This window comes from Anopheles gambiae, chromosome 3 (genome assembly GCF_943734735.2).
Source record: "Anopheles gambiae chromosome 3, idAnoGambNW_F1_1, whole genome shotgun sequence".
NCBI lineage: Eukaryota > Metazoa > Arthropoda > Insecta > Diptera > Culicidae > Anopheles > Anopheles gambiae.
Genome location: NC_064602.1, coordinates 96926055 through 96940068, shown reverse-complemented (window position 1 = coordinate 96940068; position 14014 = coordinate 96926055). Strand labels below are relative to the sequence as shown.

General features: G+C 48.4%; 2 protein-coding genes across 19 annotated transcripts in view; one reads left to right on the top strand and one right to left on the bottom strand.

The window, feature by feature from the left end:
* The window catches only part of LOC1280408 (uncharacterized), a 61267-nt gene that overhangs the window by 32902 nt on the left and 14351 nt on the right, over positions 1–14014 (bottom strand). For 12 of the 18 annotated variants that reach the window (XM_061659944.1, XM_061659941.1, XM_061659953.1 and 9 more), the window contains one exon: positions 13093–13548. The exons of 1 other annotated variant lie outside the window; for it this stretch is intronic. In XM_061659944.1, the coding sequence (XP_061515928.1) occupies positions 13093–13288 (196 nt within the window). In that variant the 5' untranslated portion in view covers positions 13289–13548. The remainder of the gene's footprint in view (positions 1–13092; positions 13549–14014) is intronic. 5 more of the 18 variants (XM_061659946.1, XM_061659947.1, XM_061659955.1 and 2 more) reach the window with 1 other exon arrangement.
* LOC1280409 (pickpocket protein 28) lies at positions 5288–7718 on the top strand. The gene is made up of 5 exons (XM_061659938.1): positions 5288–5759; positions 5825–6073; positions 6183–6624; positions 6686–6846; positions 6902–7718. Exons 1-5 carry the CDS (start codon positions 5596–5598, stop codon positions 7542–7544), a joined length of 1659 nt encoding a protein of 552 aa, XP_061515922.1. The 5' UTR covers positions 5288–5595; the 3' UTR covers positions 7545–7718.

The window sequence follows — 14014 nt, the reverse complement described above, 5'->3', positions numbered from 1 at the left end:
TAAAGTGTGCTGGAACGCACCGGAGCGCACGGGCGCTCGGGTCCGGGTTGGCATCGAGCAGGGCAAGTTGGAGTCGAAATTAGCGCGCAAACAACTTTTCTTTTCTCGTTATGCCTTCCGGGAGAAGTATTTTGCAAAGATGAATAAAGCGAGTGAGTGTGTAATAAATCCGGAACAAATCTAAACTTTTTACAGAATGGAACGGAACGGAAAGAATCAAGCAGAGCTGTGTTTGAAGTTTGAAGTAAATAGAAAAGCAATATGTCACAAGTGGAACGTAACGTTGAGCAATTACGAAGAGCAGTACAACTCTTGCTGATGATTGAACTGTATAGAGCAGCCAGTAAGTGTAAGTCATTCCTCATCACAGCTCTTGACTCTAAGTAGATATTTTTAAACGCTTTTCAAATTGTTTTTGTTTCTACATTTTTGTTCTGCTTTTTGGTTAAGAGATATGCAAAACGAAAAACTCACAGACAATGACAAAAATAATGCAAATTATGCCGCCCCTGCTGCTGGTCAGTAAGCTGACTGACTGCCGGAGTTTCGCAACCCGTCACCCGAGTTCACTTTACACTTTGTGCTGTACCTTTCGAAAGCAGAAGGCTTATCAATATTAATGTTAAGCCCATTCATTCATCAAGTTATTGACCCAGCCACCCGGAGTGGGTAGCTTAAAAGTTCATTTCAAAAACATACGCGCTCACCCAACACAAACCCCGAGGCGTTTTTTCGGCTCACTCTAGTGCGTTCAAGGCACCGTCAGGCGGGCAGGGCGGTCAATGGCAAAAAAGTGGCGCACTTTTCAGCGAACGGTGGATGAAACAATTTACAAAGGTAGTAAAAAGTGGGGAAAAAAGTTTTCGATACTAATTTTCTCACCCCACATTTGCATGCCATCCATCCGTGTATGTGTGTGTGTGTGTGTTGAGTGAGGCTGCTGGAGGCATTGTTTTTATTTTGCGTTTGCTTTTGTCCCCGCAGCTACGCAGGAGCGTCAAAGTGGAAGCGGCGGCGGCTTTCTCGCGACGTTGAAAGCATTAATCAGTTTTTGCATGATGAGAATGTAATGTATTGCTATGCGGTGCTTACAACAAACACAGGCACACAAAAAAGGCGTAAAGACAAACAAGTGGCACTGATGCTGCTGCTGCTGCTGCTGCTACTCGATAATTTGAAAACCACCGGTAACAAAGTGGATTTTTATGGGTAAAAGGGTAATTTGTTAACCATTTTGTAGTGATTCTTTTTGTCTTTTTTCGCCCTCGTTCTTCGGAAATTTTGTTTTATGTAGTTTGGTGGAGTTCTTCTCTGATGCTTCGCAACCAACCATAATGCAGATATATAAAGAGAAAAGAACGTTAAATGGTGGCGTGTGGGTTGATTTGTATTCTCTTTTTAACAGCAACCACGCGTTCACGGGCACAATAATGAGCGACGGCAGCAGCTGGGGAAGGCGTGGCAGCGCCATTGATTGAGTTTCGCAACGACCACGATGGAAAAGGTGTCTGTTTGCAATGAAACAACCGAAATTTTCGCTTAAATTTGGCTGTTCCTCTTCCAATGACCAGGCGGCTCCATCGAGATGGGAGTGTGAGCGATCAGGCGGCTCCATCAGAGCCGGTGGTGTGAGCGATCATGCTGCTCCATCGTGTCGGCCATGTGAGTGACCAGGCGTCTCCATTACGCGTTATTTGTGCGGATTGGTACTTGTTTGAGTTTTTGCAAGTGAATTTATTTTAACAGGTTAAATTTAAGCCTCTTTATCACTTTGAGTTTCAGTTATGTGTTCAAGATTGAATGTATTTAGAGGAGTTTAAATTAAAACATGTGCTGAGAGCGAAGGTAGCCTTCATTGAGCGGCGTTTGCTCTAAGTGATTACTTTCCGTCAAGCGCAGGTATCAAAAAAAAAAACTAGACTAAGCCGTGTAGGAGGTCTATTTCTATTTTATTAAATATTAATACCTTTTCTGGTCACTGTAGACCGTAATCGTAATGCAGAAAGAAAGTGAGCGCTTCCAAGTGAGAAATCCCATCCCTAGCGATGTTTTATTTCACACGCGCCCGCGTGCGCCTGGACATAAAACCACTCTTACCTTCACTGCTCCAAACTTCGCTTCTCCAACTAATGCAATACGCCTGACGATGATAATAACAAGTGATTATGGTTTCACCGTCCCAAACCGCTCGCACTGGTGAAGGTGGCACCGTTGCTGGGTGCCACGGTAAGGAGATAAATCTAATTTCAACTTCCATTAATAATTTTTTCTCATCCCCAATCCACCCCACTTGTCGTCTCCTCCTGCCGTGTGGCTAGTGTGAGCAGCGGAGCGGAAAACACACCTAGAAAGCCATAAGAAGCACCGGGAGAAATAAAACAAAAGTTGTTCCTTTATCCACTGGTCCAAAAACGATGGACAGCAAGCAGTGGGCAGCATCCACCGACAGACGCACGGTTGCATTTCTGTGCGACCGTTTCGCTCGGTGTCTTGGTTTGTCAAAGAACGCCCCAAGAATTTTGCTCCCCTCGCATCGCATCAACGCAACCATCCGCGATGGGAAACAAAAGCAGCAGCAGCAGCAAGACCAACAAAAAAGGAAAGAATATTTATTCCATTTCGTTTGCATTTCCACTCGTGGATGCCCATTTCCAGGATGCCCTTCTTGTGTGAAGGTTTGTGTTTCATGATATTAAAATTATGCTCAAACACGGGTACAGTCAGTGTACATGTTGGACGGGGCGCTTCGTGGCAGTAGTACCGGCAGCAAGCCAACGCAGTAATATCAATTTGTTGACTCTTGAACGGCTGTTGAAACCATCTGTTGAAAAAGCGACATTTCTTGAAGGGTTCTCTAAAGCAAAAACCAAGAAATTTACAGTGGTTACAAATCAAATTAAAGATTCTATTACACAGAAAAATTCTTAGGTTTTGCTCTTTTAGTTTTCTCTTTTTTTGGTACAGAAACGGCAGATTACCAACCGGATGTGGTAGTCTAGGCTTTCCCAGAAATTCATTGAACTGAAATTATTAAACCAAACAGATGCAACCGGTTGGGAATGATTAACTGTGCTGTGACTTCAAGAGGTGGAAATTAAATTTCAACTCATCAAACATTCGTTGCATGTGGGTTAAGCCTCCCCAAAGACGGTGGCGATAGTAGTATAGCTTCGTCTCATGAATGTATATGTACATAATTTAAACACATCTCCTCCCACCACTACTGTGAGTAACGGGAAGAGCAAATAGCATGACCGTCCACTTGCTGTTTTTTCCTTCATCATCAGCATCATCATCATCCTCGGTAGTGAACATCATCTTTCGTCAGTTCTTTCATTTGCACAAACACAACCCAAATCCACTCTCGTCCACCCTCCTTGCTTGCTACTCGTTACTAGCTCGGTGACATTTTCTTAATCAACGAAGGGACGAAAACTAGAACACTGGAGCAGCAGCATTCGTAGCAGCCATAGAATTTCGGTTTTCAAACACAGGCGAAACCGGCACAAGACCTTCAAGAAAAATAAAATGGCTAACGTAAGGCAAAATACTGAACGTAGCAGAAAAAAAACCCAGCACAGCAGTGTAGCAGTAACAACCCCAGCACACACCAAAGCACGGAGCGGAAGCAATGTAATATTTGATTTTCATTGAGGATCCTTTTTATTTGCCATTCCCATTCGCCACACTGTGCCACCGGTGTGCAACCGGTGAAGTAGGCCCGTGTGACCTTCGCCCGGTGGTGGTACGATACGTTTGATTGGAGCAGTTTCCCACGAACTTGTGGACCTGGGACGGGCTCAGTGCAGCTGAAAAATCTGATGGCTTGAAAGGTAAACCATGTTACGAGCCGCTTGCCATCGAACCCAGACGAGTTTCAATCGATCTTTCCACGTATCGGTTCCTGTGAGCGGTACGACGATTGGTACTTTTGCACCGGAAAATGGAAAACCGATACTGATACCACCCAAATGACAGCCTTGTTAAAAAGTGGCTTATCAAGCAAAATTACAAAAAGTTCATCATTTTTTGCAAGTAGCATAACATGTTGATGATATTCCTGCTATACGCCCAAATGTATGCAACTCGCACAACAAACACACTCTATTAAAGCTTTGCTATCGCTTAGAAAACGGGTGCAAACCTTTGTCTGCGCACAACTAATTCCCGGTTGGTAATAAAAATTCAACTTTAAAGCGTACATCATCCCGTGCTCAATTAAATGTCCGTTTGTGAAGGTGAATAAATTACCATTCACATGCCACAACAGGCGGTCATTGGCTTCCGTTTAGAGTACGATTTCCCTGGAGTGTGACACGCCTCGGTTTCACTTAGCTGAACGTGAGATGGAACAAAAAAAAAAAAAACAAAAACAAAATGCGCACAAACCATTCGGCCTTCCAAATTAATGCATTGGTTGTGTTGGACACACCGTTATGTTCGGTTGGCGTGTACACACGAACACGAACGACATCACACGGCCACTCGCCAACGAAACGGAAGTAACGCCGAAATGCGTACAATTTATCAATCAAATAAATCATCCTCGTCGGCACACCGTCACTCGCCAGTATTTCGACAAACGGTTTTATTTTTGATGAATATTGCTAATAAAGCGAAATGGGTGAGATCGGAGAGAGAGAGAGCAAGAGGAAGAGAGAGCGTTTGCTGCCAAAAACGGGCCAGAAACCGAGAGAAAGAGTGCACCGCGGTAAATGCCCAAGCGGTTGATTTATTGAACGTTCGCACTCTCTATTCGCACTGTGACAGATCTGCTTTGTCCAGCTGTCAACTGTTCGTTTTATTTGTTCTATGTGTTTCTTCTGGTTGTTGTTTTGGTTTGGGCCTTTCGTATTCTTCTGCTTTCGCTGTCTGTCAACAGCGCAAGAGTGATGATTAATTGACTAAAGTGCCGCAAAATGTACGCACACGGCACCGTTGATGCACTGAACGCTTTTGTTAGAACGCTTGCAAAGGCATTATTGGGGCAGTGTAATGAAGGGAAAATTGTTTTAAAATGTGTAATTCTCCGCTGCAGTGTCTACCCGTTTTCAATGAATAATGTATAGATGGCGCTTGTAATGGGTTTGTGCGTTTTGAGCGTGCTCTAAATTTGACTCTCACAGGACACACTCAGCAGGTGGCAACTCCAGCACAGCCGTGCCTGGCGGAGCTAAAGGATACACACCCCGACGCGTTCATGTCGGTGCAGGTGAAGACAGCGGGATCGTTTCCCCTGTGGTTTGTGTTCCAGGATCCCATCAAACCCTCCCCTTTGCAGCCCATTCCCGCTACTTGACGGCAGGTCGGCGTGGCGTGGCGTTGCTTTACACCTACAGTAGCGCGCGACATGATCTCACTGGGTCGAATGGTTTCGCGCGCGCGTTTAAGGTGTGTTAGTCAGCTTGGGGAATTTGGCGTGACAACTCGGTTAACCGCCTCCCGGCTGGTCTGCAGCAGCACACGTGGGCTGTCACCGTGGGCGGAGGGGACGAGGAGTGTTTCGGGTGTTATGATACCGGTGCCGGTGATAGTATAAATAGGACCGTGTCGGTACGGTTGGGCTTATCATTCTTGGTGCGCTTGTCGGTCGGGATGGATTCGCGGTCGGTGAGCAATTTCGAGCTGAAAGCCATCAACGCGTGGGATAAGCGCAACTTCACGCGCGGCATCAAGAGTTTGTTTCTGGAGTACTGCTCCAACAGTACCGTGCACGGCATCAAGTACTTTGGCTGCAAGCGACGAACCCTGTTCGAGAAGTATGTGGCGGAGGGTGTGTGTGTGCGCGAAGGCATTGTGCGTGTTAATTGTTTCGCTCTTGCAGGATATGGTGGATCGCGACGTTCCTGCTGTCGGTGTACGGATGCGGCCGGCTGATCCAGAACATTTACCGCAAGTGGGAACAGACGCCGGTGATTGTGAGCTTCGCGGAAAAGTCCACCCCGGTGTGGCAGATCCCATTCCCCGCCGTCACGATCTGCCCGGAAACGAAGGCCCGCAGCGAGTACCTTAACTTCTCGCAGGTATACTTTCAGATGAACGATACCTGGCGCGACGAGATGGCGAACGAAACGTAAAGTTCACATTACTATCCCAACATCTGTGTCGTGTGTGTGTGTGTTCGATGTGCTTCGATGTGCTGAGAGTGATGCTTTTCTGTTGTGTTTTTGTGTCGATTTTAGTTACGATCGCTTCCGTGCCGTTGCCCAGGTGTGCGATGCGCACATTCTGCGTGGCGTCAGCTTGAATCAAACGACCGATCCGGCCTGCGTGGATCTGCTGAAGAATGTGTCGATGCCGCTCGAGTCGGCACTGTTCTTCTGCAAATGGCGCAACGATGCGGGGCTGTGCAGCGAGTTCTTCACGGAAACGATCACCGAGGAAGGGATCTGTTTCACGTTCAACTCCCAGTCTGCGGGGGAAATGTTAAGGTTGGACGAGCTGCACAGTGACTATGAGTACATCTCGGAGAAGCGACAGTCTCCGCTGTGGTCGCTAGAGAAGGGCTATGCAGAGAATACCGATCTCGATACGTATCCGGTGCGAGTACTGGGCGCTGGTGCTCGGGCAGGACTGTACGTGCTGTTAAATCTGTACGAGCGGGATACGGATTTTATTTGTCGTGTAAGAAACAGTAAGCAGCTGTGATGTGATGTTCAAAATCAAACGCCTTTTTGTATTTTAGGGTCCTGTGCAAGGATTTAAAATATTGCTCCACACGTCCAGCGAGTATCCGCAGGTGTCGAAGCAGTACTATCGCGTCCCGCTCCACCAGGAAGTAATCATATCGGTCAAACCGCAGATGATTACCACCTCCGATGGGCTGCGCGATTACACCCCGGAAAGGTTCGCCTAACAATAGCGCAGTACCGATGGGAAGCTAACCTTCATGTCATTTTAGGCGACAGTGCTTCTTCAACCACGAGCGCCACCTCAAATACTTCAAGGTGTACACGCAGCAAAACTGTGAGCTGGAGTGCACCACCAACTACACGCTGCGCAAGTGCGGCTGCGTCAAGTTCTCGATGCCCCGGGACGACCGGACGGAGGTGTGCGGCGCGAGCAAGATCGACTGCTACAACGATGCGGAGGACGAGCTGCTCGAGGAGGACGTCAAGTTCATCGTGGACAAATCGCGCGACTATCGCGCCAAGTGCAACTGTCTGCCGGCCTGCACGTCCGTGCAGTACGATGCGGAAATCTCGCAGGCCGATCTCGACTGGAAGAGCCTGTTCTCCGCGTTCCGCCAGTCGCTTGGCGAGCAGGACGGGGCACAGTTTGCGCGGCTGACGATCTACTTCAAGGAGGCACAGTTTATCACGTCGAAGCGGAGCGAGCTGTACGGTGTGACCGATTTTCTGGCCAACTGTGGCGGGCTGCTGGGGCTGTTCATGGGCGTGAGTTTGCTGAGCTTGGCCGAGCTGATTTACTTCTGCTCGATACGACCGTTCACCATACTGCGCGCGTATCGGGCCAAGCGGCGCGAATCGAACGTCTTCTTCGATGCGCCACCGCCAATCGTCGAGAAGCCGAAAGACTTTTAAGCCACGAAGGGGGGAAGGGATTTTGCGTGTTTCGAAACCATCAGTGTCTTGCCGAAAGTGCATACTTTGCTCGAACTCATCCTCAGAGTGTCATCCTTGCCGCACTGTCTTACTGATGGTGTACAAGTGACTAAATAAAATGTTTGATATTTTGTCTGCTTTCAATTATCTAAACCTGTTTGTGTCCCGCTGCCGTCGACAAAAGCGTTCATTATCGTGCACATCTTGCCTGCAAGGGGGAGGAAATTCCTCGCCGGAATTGATGAATCTGTTTGGAAAGTTGCAGCAGCATCCCGGGTACCCATACCTGCACACAGCAAATCTGTGAGAAAATGCTCCAACGAAAAGGCTGAAATTGAATCAGCACTGCTCGTCTCTCCGAACTCCCCCACGCCCAACCCTGCATTAGGTGGGAAGGGGCCCATCATTGCACCTTGATTTGCATCATCGCTCACACGCTGCCAATAGCATGGACCGGGGTGGTGTGGCTCCCGGTCGCCGAGGGAGAATCGTGCAGAAGGTGCATTCGAAAATTGCACTGCTCTTATCTAATTTATATGCAAATGAAAAGCATTTGTGGCTTCGCGGGGTGAATTCGCAGCGGTTTGCACGAGGGCGGGCAACGGATGGCACACTTTAGGAAAGAAAACTCCCCGCTTTCCTCGTCCTAGCTGATGATCTTTGCAAAGCGGTACTGCAACGACAATGAAAAGCTCCCATCGGGGCGTTTCGGAAGGAACGAACGGGACCATCATCATCGCAGGCAAAGACAATCTAGTCTCGGTACCTTCCTAAATCTCTTTTTGCACAAAGCACACACACACACACACAGAGATAGAGCAACGCAATCGTTCATCTTCGTCTTGCGTGGTGCAAGCGCCCCACGGGGTCTCGCAAGTTGAAGGCGCACGTTTCCCTCGACCGAGCGAAGATGCAAAATTTCATCGACACTTTCGCAAAACTTCTGCTCTAGATTTTGCTGGCGCACACGTGCACACCCGATATGGCTCCGATAGTACCGATTTTTCCAATCTAGGTCGAACAGTGCCACGTATCGAAGGTGTGGGGATTTTGGATAACACTTGGAAAAGGCATCCTCCGTAGGTGCGACCACAGCTAGGCGAAAAAGGAATTTATTTTCATTATAATTATATTATCTCTTAAAGTGCCCTTCTGCACCCACTTCTTAGCCGTCCAGGGGAAGGGTTTTTCTTCCCCCCAAATTCCGATCCGTGCCGTTCGTTAGGCGCCATCCGAGCTCACAAACAAAGTCGATGATAGAACGATAGTATGTCGTCAGTTGTGCGACAGTTGGAACGGCCGTCCCCGTCAAATTGCAGTCGCTAGCTCATCAAGAGCACACTACAGTTGGACTAGGACTTGGCAACTACCGTTCCCACTGCCAGAGGGCAACACGATCGGAAGCACGGGAAAACACTTGTCATCACTGCAATGACCATCATCATCATCATCATCTTGGTCACCGAGAGAAGTTGTGGAGTCAAATCAAGGACACACACACACACACGACCACTCTGTCCCGGGATGGTGTCCAGGTGTGTCTTCCTTTTTGGAAAACACCAAAATAACATTAATTCGTCTGTTTACCGAGTCTGCGTGTACAGTGCCGTAGTGCTGGCCAGGGGGGAGAAGAATCACGCTGCTTACTCCACTGGGAGCTGTTTCAACTTCCAAGAAGCACCAAGGATAGTGCTCTGTTTGCCGTAACAATGACATCATAGTCATACAAAAACACACACCCACACAAACAGCAATTGGAACGAGAAACGTACCCAACCGGGTCCGGGTCACTCACTCGCTACAGAAACAAGTGCCTGTACATACGTATCAGTTCCGGTTCCAGCGTACCGAAGGGACGGTCCCCGAGAACGACCACACTTGATGCTACCTTTCATCCGTTTAATGACTCTTCCGGAAAGATCACACATGTTTCCGGTGGATAGTGTGTCCACTTGCGCTTCGGGGAGCGCAAAAGGGAGAGCGGTGTGGCATGTTGTTTGTACGACTGTTTGTCCAACCACTGGGATGCCTACTGCCTTTGGTTCATCTTTCTTGCTCTGGTCCCCAAGTACGTCGCTGGGGAAAAAAGGGGGAAAAAAGGGAACAGTATCGCACACATCTTGACTCTGAGATTCAGCCTGCAGAGGTGGCACCGGGCGCTGGGAGCGACCGAGACGCTTTCATTTTGCGACAAACGACAAACAAACAAACGCCCCTCGGTGCCCAGGCGGAGGTTCAGCGGGCAAATGCACTCTTCGACACGCAATGGGACCGTTTGGCCGGAGGGTTGCAGAGACAGGGGGCAGAGAAACAGCACTTTAGGGAGAGCACACGGACACGTAAGCGTAACGTATCTCCCTTTGGGGTTGGCAATCGGAAAAGAATTCCACCCTGGGAACGGGGGTGAGCGGACAGCAGTTGTGTGTGTGCCTAATGCTTTTGCATACGAAACGCCTGTTTTGAGAGGGGTGGCTCACAGTGCACAGGTCTGATGCAAGGGCAACTTTCAAACGGGGTACGACTTCACTTTCCCAAACCGGTGCAGCACACTGGCATAATCCCTCGAAAGTGGATGTACTTCACCGAAGACGATCGGACACAGTGCTGGTGCTCTGGTGCTCCCGGAAGCAGGATCTATTGATTGTCGAACGCAATTGGCAAATGTGCTTTCCATTGTTTATGCCGGGCAAAAGGGACCAGAGAAACCCTTCTGCTGTCCCACGCCCAAGATCTCGACGACGATGGTGATGACGATGATGGCAAATGGTAATGTTTTGCAAGCAGAATTCCCTCCTCAAAAGGGGGTTGGATTTTACGCTAAAACACGTACACGTGTAGGTTAGGGCAGTGTCTGCGACAATAAGAAGATTTATTTCTGCCCGAGGCAACCCGAGACGCCCACCTGCCGAGAGTACCGCCCATCGTCCGTTCGACGCGACGCTCCTACAATTAGCTCCTGCCGCTAGTGCTGCCGAACGGTACGTGATCGGCCTTTCGGATAGGCCCGCACTCCAATTCATCATTACTTTATTGCCACTTTGTGCAAACGATACTTCTGGTTCCGCCGTCCCCTCGTCCTTGTTGGCTACACCACTCCCGGACGTGTTGAACATGGTGTACCAGAAATCGAAGGTCCTCCGTGTAATGGTGGTAGTGTTGGTTGTGATTTAGTGCGATGCATAAACAAATAAAAGCTCGCTCAATAAAACCCCCAAACCGCTCCGCTCGATGTGCAAGTATCAACAAGTAAGGTCGGTTACACTATTTCCCTTTCCCTGCTTGACTTTTAGCAGTTCCGGATGGAGAGATGCTTCGATGCTGCAATGAGGATGTTTCCACCGTGCAAGACATTCATCTCCAACCGTACTGGTTGGTTCTACCGATGAAGAACTTATTTATTGTGCAGCACTTATGCTTACACACCGATCGGATGGTTACATTAAGTGAGGTTATAATCCGTGCTCGCGGCATTACGAAACTCGGTCGATTACTGCTTCATAAAACGAAACATCGACCCTAAACCCATTCGTGATGGACCCAGCCCACGGTCAATGGAACCCTCGGAACTCCTCAGGGGGGGTCAGCCATATCACAAACGCTGCTATTTTTACAACACGCAAATCTTTGGATCCCCAAATCACCAATGAATTGGGCCGGTTCCGTGTATTGTGTGCTTTGTGCCAGTGAAAGGTTTCGTGTTGTGTGCGTGCGTGTGTGTGTGAGTCTGTTTTTTTCTCCCGACTTTCTCATTTCCCTTCACCCCATTTCTTTGCCTTTTAACACATCCGCCCACATCCGTCCGGGGCATGCTAATTAAATACACCAACATTCAATTACATATTACAGCGTCCTCTTTCCGGAGCGCTCCACCCTCTTTGCGGGTCCTGGGCGGTGTGGTTCCCCTCCAACTCGCCTTTCTCCACCCTCCAACTAAAGGGGGCTGGAAATATAGCCACACAAGCACAACTTTTTGTGCCCGTCCCGTCCGGCTCCAGCCAAGCTCACACCGGGCGCTACTTAATTGCACCTGCTTCTTGCAAGGGTCCCCATCCGAATCGGTCGGTGAGCTGCTACTACATCCTTCCGGTTCGGATTGTGGTGGCTGGTCGGAATTCGTCCGCCGGCCTCCAATTTAAGCGAGGCGAATGTTGAAATTACAACGAATAATTTTGGCTTTCCATTGGGGTGGCGTTCGGGGGCCGGTGTCTGGAAGGGGGCTGGAGTTTTTAATTCTTGATTGGATTATTTGCTGTCGAGCGGTTGTTTTTCCGTTGCAGGAAGGCATCGGAACATGTTCTATTGTTTTGTATTGTTTGTTTTGCAAAACCCCCTCTCGTTTTGGGGATGTAATGTAGGCGAAGAAGTTTTGCATGCCCAAATAAATGGAGAATATTTGCACATTGTTTATGCTTCGTAATTGGAATTGGGTTTCAAACACAAAGGCTTTGTTTTTTTATAATGGTTTAAATTTAATTGCACCAACTAAACTTTAAACTAACTAACACACGCTGAATCATTCCCTGCTGGGAGTGGAAAGCTCGTTGGAAATTGAAACCTCAAAGCATCGCGGGCTAACAACGATTGATGGGTTTTTCATACGAATGCAACTGTTCGTTACCACAAAGTGACCCACTGTACAACTGTTTCCTCGCCTCGCATCAATATAAGCGTAAAGCATCGCCTTAAGCTACCTACACCACCGCCTTCCCTCCTCCCAGTCACTGAACGGGAAAAGACGACCAGCGACGTCTCCTTGCCTTGTGGTTGGCTGAAGACGACGAATGTGATGAAGGTTGTTGTTGCTGACTTGTACTACATCCTACTGCTCGAGTCCCGTTTCCCCCACACACGATACGTGTCTGCTGCCAAAGTGTATGTCGAAGGGGAGAGAGGGAAAGGGGAAAAGGAGGCGCGTTTGTATGTTTTATTGGCCTGTGACATGAAAGCCACCGAGTGGGTTGGGATCGCACGCCTAGCTAATAATAGCAGTAATGTTGCCGATTGGCGGTGAATACAGGGGTAGAAAAATGTGTATATGTGTTCCCTCCCCCCCTAGCGGTCTAGCCCGAAACGGCAGCCGTCGTGGCGAAAGACGGCAAACGAACCCCTCCTTCATCACGTTTCGCTACACCACAGTACAGCCAGCACGAATGAAGCGAATGGGGTTTTGCGTGTTTCCGGGGCCCGACTCGTGAGCCGGCAGCGCGTTGTACTTTTGGTTGTTTACAATAAATGCAATTCCGGCCTCTGTGGGGTGGTTGGGAAAAGCCGATGAAAAGGTTTGTGTTTTTTTCGGGGGAGGTGATTTGTTGTGCTTTCATTTAAACTTACTTAATCGACTTTGATTTGGTTTTTGCGATGGAGACGTGAACTCTTGTTTTCGGTTGCTAAATTACAAAACTTCCGGATAGTGTCATATAAAGGCAAAGATATTTACTTAATTCTAAAAACCTCTGCATTCGGCAATCTTTCCACAAAGCTGTTTTTCTTAAGCTGAAATTACTCAACGCTACTACAGACTACTTACATGTTTTCGTTTTCTCGCCGTGCACGCTCCCAAGATGGCCGACGGTGAGCAGCACCAGCAGCAGTGTCACCCAAACCGTGCCCAGCTGCATCCAGCGGCTCTGGCATAGTTTCCCCCTCCGGCTCGATGAGCCGGTACGCTCCCTTGGCGGTGGTCTCCCAGGACCACAGGACGTCACTTCGGACGTCGCGGCCATACTGTGTGTGTATGTGTGTGTGTTCTGACGTTCCGAGCACGTCACTGGCTCGCCGGTTTCACTGCTTCACACTCACTTCGATGCCGCTTTGGCTTGACGATCGTTAGTGCAGCTGCAACAGTCATGATGCCACATGTTTGCTAAACTTCGGCAGAAAGAATTAACCACTCACTCGCTACTGTTTACACATTGTTCGGGTAGGTCAATACACAACAATTGCACAAGGAATCGTGTTCACTGATTTGTATGCTAAAAAAACGCTAAAAAAGAAAGCTCAATTAGCAACATGCGGTTAGCGATCGAGAAATGTCCTCCAAAAAATGTCAAGTTTGTCGCTGTCTTGCACTGTGTGTACGTTGTGTGGCACTTTTGCAGCAGTGTTGTAAAACCTGTTTAATTTAACGGAGCGTGATTCCAATCGCGCGAATGTATTTGCGTTCTCAAACACAATTGAACCTTTACACGCACGCACAAAACGTTATCACCAGTAAAGGAAAAAGGTGTTACAAATAAACATAACATGCACACTCACACACACACACATTTGATGAGGGAAATAATTACGCAAGGAACAGATGGAACTTAGAGTGCCAAACACACAAACACCGACACCGACGCTAATTGGTTTGGCGTGCCTTTGCTGCGATCGTTCGGGTTCACCCGTTGCTTGTGCGCTGTTCGGTGTGTGTGTCTGTTTCTATTAGTTCCACTATCAGTTCACTGTGT

What these genes read in the sequence shown, in the direction of transcription:
- LOC1280409 (XM_061659938.1), top strand. Translation starts at nt 5,596, where the DNA reads ATGGATTCGCGGTCGGTGAGCAATTTCGAGCTGAAAGCCATCAACGCG. An exon ending in GACGAGATGGCGAACGAAAC is followed by an intron (nt 6,074 to 6,182) that starts GTAAAGTTCACA and finishes TGTCGATTTTAG; the next exon opens with TTACGATCGCTTCCGTGCCG. An exon ending in ATACGGATTTTATTTGTCGT is followed by an intron (nt 6,625 to 6,685) that starts GTAAGAAACAGT and finishes TTTGTATTTTAG; the next exon opens with GGTCCTGTGCAAGGATTTAA.